Here is a 3,969-nt window from a genome sequence, read left to right on the forward strand (position 1 = left end):
ACATATGTGCTTTATAAACACTATTGCAACAGCTAAAGAGAAACTTATTTTAACTTGAAGTTAAAGTCAAGGGTCAAGAGGCAACTAAAGCAAACACTATTCACCCAAACGGTAAGTTGGAAAAAAAAAAAAAAGAAAACATCTAAACCTTATTTCTCAATAAAGAACTTCTGTTTTAGATACTCCAGAAATAAAGTCAAACTGATTAGTAATGTGTGAAGTTGGTGTTGCTGTTTGTGGAGAGGTCCTTTTTTTCTCAGGTCAAAGGTCTCATTTGGGGGCCCTGGAATATTTCATTATGGGGGCCTTGGGGGCAAAAAAAATCGTATATTCAAGAAATAGACTGTATTTTAATGTTGTTTTAACCCTTTCCCCAACTAAACTAAGAGACTAAGAGAGAGTTAAAGAACCTTTAAAGAACTATACAGGGGCTTACAGGTTTTATGGTAGTGGTGCTATATAGCACCTCATCAACTCCAAAGAACCGCTGAAGAACCATACAGGGGCTTAACAGGTTCTTTATACGGTAGTGGTGCTATATAGCACCTTAACCACTCCAAAGAACCGCTGAAGAACTTTCTTTTTTTTTTAGAGAGGCAGCAGTTTTTTTTTTTCAGTGTAGTTTTAGTTCAGTTTCTGTATTTAGCAGATCTAAATACGAGTTTTTGGCCAATTTTTATTCATTTTATTGCATGCTTTTGTCATTTTTTTATACATTTTTTAATATCACTATTTAGATTCATTTCATTAGGTAATTCATTTTTATTTTAATTTTAATTTTTTTTAGAGAGAATTCTGTCGTTTCACTGGAAGATTGAGTTATGAAATACTGACTAAGAAAAATGTGTGCCAAAAGTAAATATTGCATTATATCCAACTATATTATATTAAAATGTATTACATTTTAATCATTTTTATATAATATATATATATATATATATATATACATGGGCGACATTGGGGGGGGGCCCAAATTGTTAGTCATGGAATCCCTGATGTCGGCCCCGCTGCATTTGGAGGCTTAGCCAAGCGCTAAATACCCTCAACATGTTTTTGCAGCGTTGAGCAATGTAACCAATCACAGACATATCTGTTGATTTCTTGAACGCAATGGCCAATCAGATGATAAAGGGAGTGTGCTTTGCGCACTTTCTAGGGTATAATCCATTCAGAATTTGTATGAAACTTTCATTTTTCGGACACATAGGCTACACCCTGCAAAGTTTCAGGAATGACATCTGCATATTTATGCGGGATTCACTCTCGAAATAGCAGTGATTGGCAACGGACGTAACATATATAAATAAATATATATATATAATAATTTTGCTTAGATATAGTTGTTTACATTTTAATGCAAAAAAAATAGAAATTATAAGCTTCAATGCCATGCCACCCTCCCCCCCCTCCATTTTCCCCCTGGTTTGGAAAAAAAAAAGTATTGCAAACGGGTCAGAAGGATCATATCTTTGGACCAGACCTTCTAAAAGATGTTTTCATTGGCAGCAATGTAGAAATGTCCCGTGTTGGGGCCCCTGGGGACTGAATATGATTCAGCACTAGAATATCATAGAGATCTGGTGTAGGTTTTTTTTTTTGGACAAGTAAAGTTATGGCTTCAAGTTTTGCCATAGCAAGCTCTTTTCACGATTTCCTCAAATGTAAAAATCTAGTTTTAACACGATGACTAGCGTTCATCTTTTTGTTAGCATCAGCAGCGCAACGGCTGGGATATGAGCAGTGATATCCTGGGCATATTGAAACCACTTCCAGTCGGCTTGAAAATGAAATTATTCGCTGATGTGACGACAAGCGCAGCATCATTTTATTGCCTTCACAAGTCTCGGATTGTTGGCGGGTATGACATGGAAGAACTCTCTCCCTGTCACCCTCCAGTCATAAGCGACTCCTCTAATGAGGCAAGCAGGCCAACGAGTGGGCCGAAGCCACTGAAACCTCCAGTTCTATCAAATCAACTGGTGTGAGGAGAACGTATCTGGCGCCGATGTCTGACTTCTCACCTCGTCCCAGACTGAGTCCTCATTGAGTCCTTGTAGACATGGCTGCTAGACACAGATTCACGCCCACATACTCAACTCACAGCTCTATTCACAGAGGAAGACTAGAGCCAATGTGTGTTTGCACACACAAGCCTGCTAACAGTTTGTGGAAATAGAAATGCTGTGACCATGAAAATGAATGAAGATTTTCAATCACTGCTACTTTTATGATCTCTTCTTTTAGTCTCTATAAGGAGCATGTTTTACACAGTTTAGCTAATTAGTGGTGCTTGCTAAGGGAAGCATCACTATTACTGTTGTTCTTACTTACAGGAATATTCGGGGTACAGTACACGCTAAGCTTAATTGACCGCATGTGTGGCATAATGTTGATTGCCACAAAAATAATTAAGAATCATTCCTCATTTTCTTATAAAAAGAAAGATTATGTATAAATGTGAAGCTTGCAATTTTATAAAACACTTTATTCATAATAATTTCTGTTAAAACGTATTATTTGAGCTGTACATCTGTTTAAATAATTTTTACTGTATTTTAGGGAGTTTTGCTTTTTAGGGTTTATTGCTTATGGCAGTTGGTTGTCATGAATTTTATTTTAGTATTATTTATATACTGTTACAGTTTTTAATAATATTTTGAATTAGCTTGGGTTTTTATATTTTCAGGGTTTTTTTCCCTCCAGTTAGTAATTTTAGTGCTTTGACTTAAACTTACTTAGTTGCCAAGGCAACAATTCTGATTTTTGTTTAGTTTTTCATTGAATATTTAAATATTAATATATAACATTACGCTTAGGCTTTATTTCAATAACAATTTTTCTTTCTTTTTTTGTTTTGTTTTAGTTAACAGTAATAACCCCATTCACCCCATTTGACCCCATTCACTTATGTACCTTTTAAGTACTTCACTGTAACCTTTTTTTTTTTTCTTTTTTAAGAAAATGAGGGACAAGTGGAAATTAATTTTTGTGGTAAACAACATCATTCCACAAATGCTGTCCATTGAGCATGAAACTCATAATAAGGTTCGATTTAAGGTTAATGGTTCACAAGTATTGCTGTTTTAACTTGTACTTCTGTTTTTTTCTTCATATGCTTTCTTTTACCTGCAAAGTTGTTTTATTTTTCAACCAGTGTCTCCTGCTTCCTGTGTTTAGATTTCCTTGCTGAAACAGAGCCTGGAGATGCAGCTTTCCCAATCCCAGCATTCCCTGCAGCAGCTGCAGGCACAGTTCAGTCAGGAGCGAGAGCACCTGGGACAGCAGCTGCAGGAAATGGAGCTGGAGCATCAGCGCAGGGAGCAGCGGCTGCAGGAAGCTCACTACTGCTCTATGCAGGACATGCAGGAAGCCCGCCAGCACGACCTCAAGGTAACCACAGCAAAACAATCTCCCACCTGTCTCACGCAGAGAGAGACCGCTTTGACCTGTATGCACGCTCTTATCTTTTCCTTTCACCGCTAGGCTCTCTGTTATTTGAGTTTTTATGACTGTGTTCCACATCCACTCTTATCTCAGCTTCAAACAACCCTCCTACAGACCATTCAGAGACTGTCTGACCTGTGCTGCTTATAACACAATTTTTTTTGTTTCTGTAACAGTTTTAGTTTATATTTTAAAATGTCAAATTGTTTTAGTCAACAAAGATAACATTACATTGTGGTCAGTGTCTTGTATTATGAGTAATAATTCAATGATAATAATTAATATTATTAGGGTGTTGTATTATTAATATATGTGACCCTGGACCACAAAACCAGTCATAAGGGTAAATTTTTCAAAATTGAGATTTATACGGTCACATTTATCATGTATTCACATCAGTCTATTTGTATTTACATATTTGTACATTTATCATTTTGTTTATGACAGTACGATAAATATATACTGTATATATATATATATATATATATAATATATATAAATTATGTAAATTATGTTTTTAATAAT

At 35.7% G+C, this 3,969-nt stretch overlaps 1 protein-coding gene across 2 annotated transcripts in view; it reads left to right on the forward strand.

Annotated features, from left to right (window-relative positions):
* The window catches only part of LOC107697135 (protein FAM184A-like), a 141,793-nt gene that overhangs the window by 91,631 nt on the left and 46,193 nt on the right, over nt 1-3,969 (forward strand). For both annotated transcript variants that reach the window (XM_016497787.1, XM_016497786.1), the window contains exon 11: nt 3,178-3,390. In XM_016497787.1, coding sequence (XP_016353273.1) covers nt 3,178-3,390 — 213 coding nt within the window. The remainder of the gene's footprint in view (nt 1-3,177; nt 3,391-3,969) is intronic.

The sequence above is a fragment of the Sinocyclocheilus anshuiensis genome, unplaced genomic scaffold (genome assembly GCF_001515605.1).
Source record: "Sinocyclocheilus anshuiensis isolate Anshui unplaced genomic scaffold, SAMN03320099.WGS_v1.1 scaffold38, whole genome shotgun sequence".
Classification (NCBI taxonomy): Eukaryota; Metazoa; Chordata; class Actinopteri; order Cypriniformes; family Cyprinidae; genus Sinocyclocheilus; species Sinocyclocheilus anshuiensis.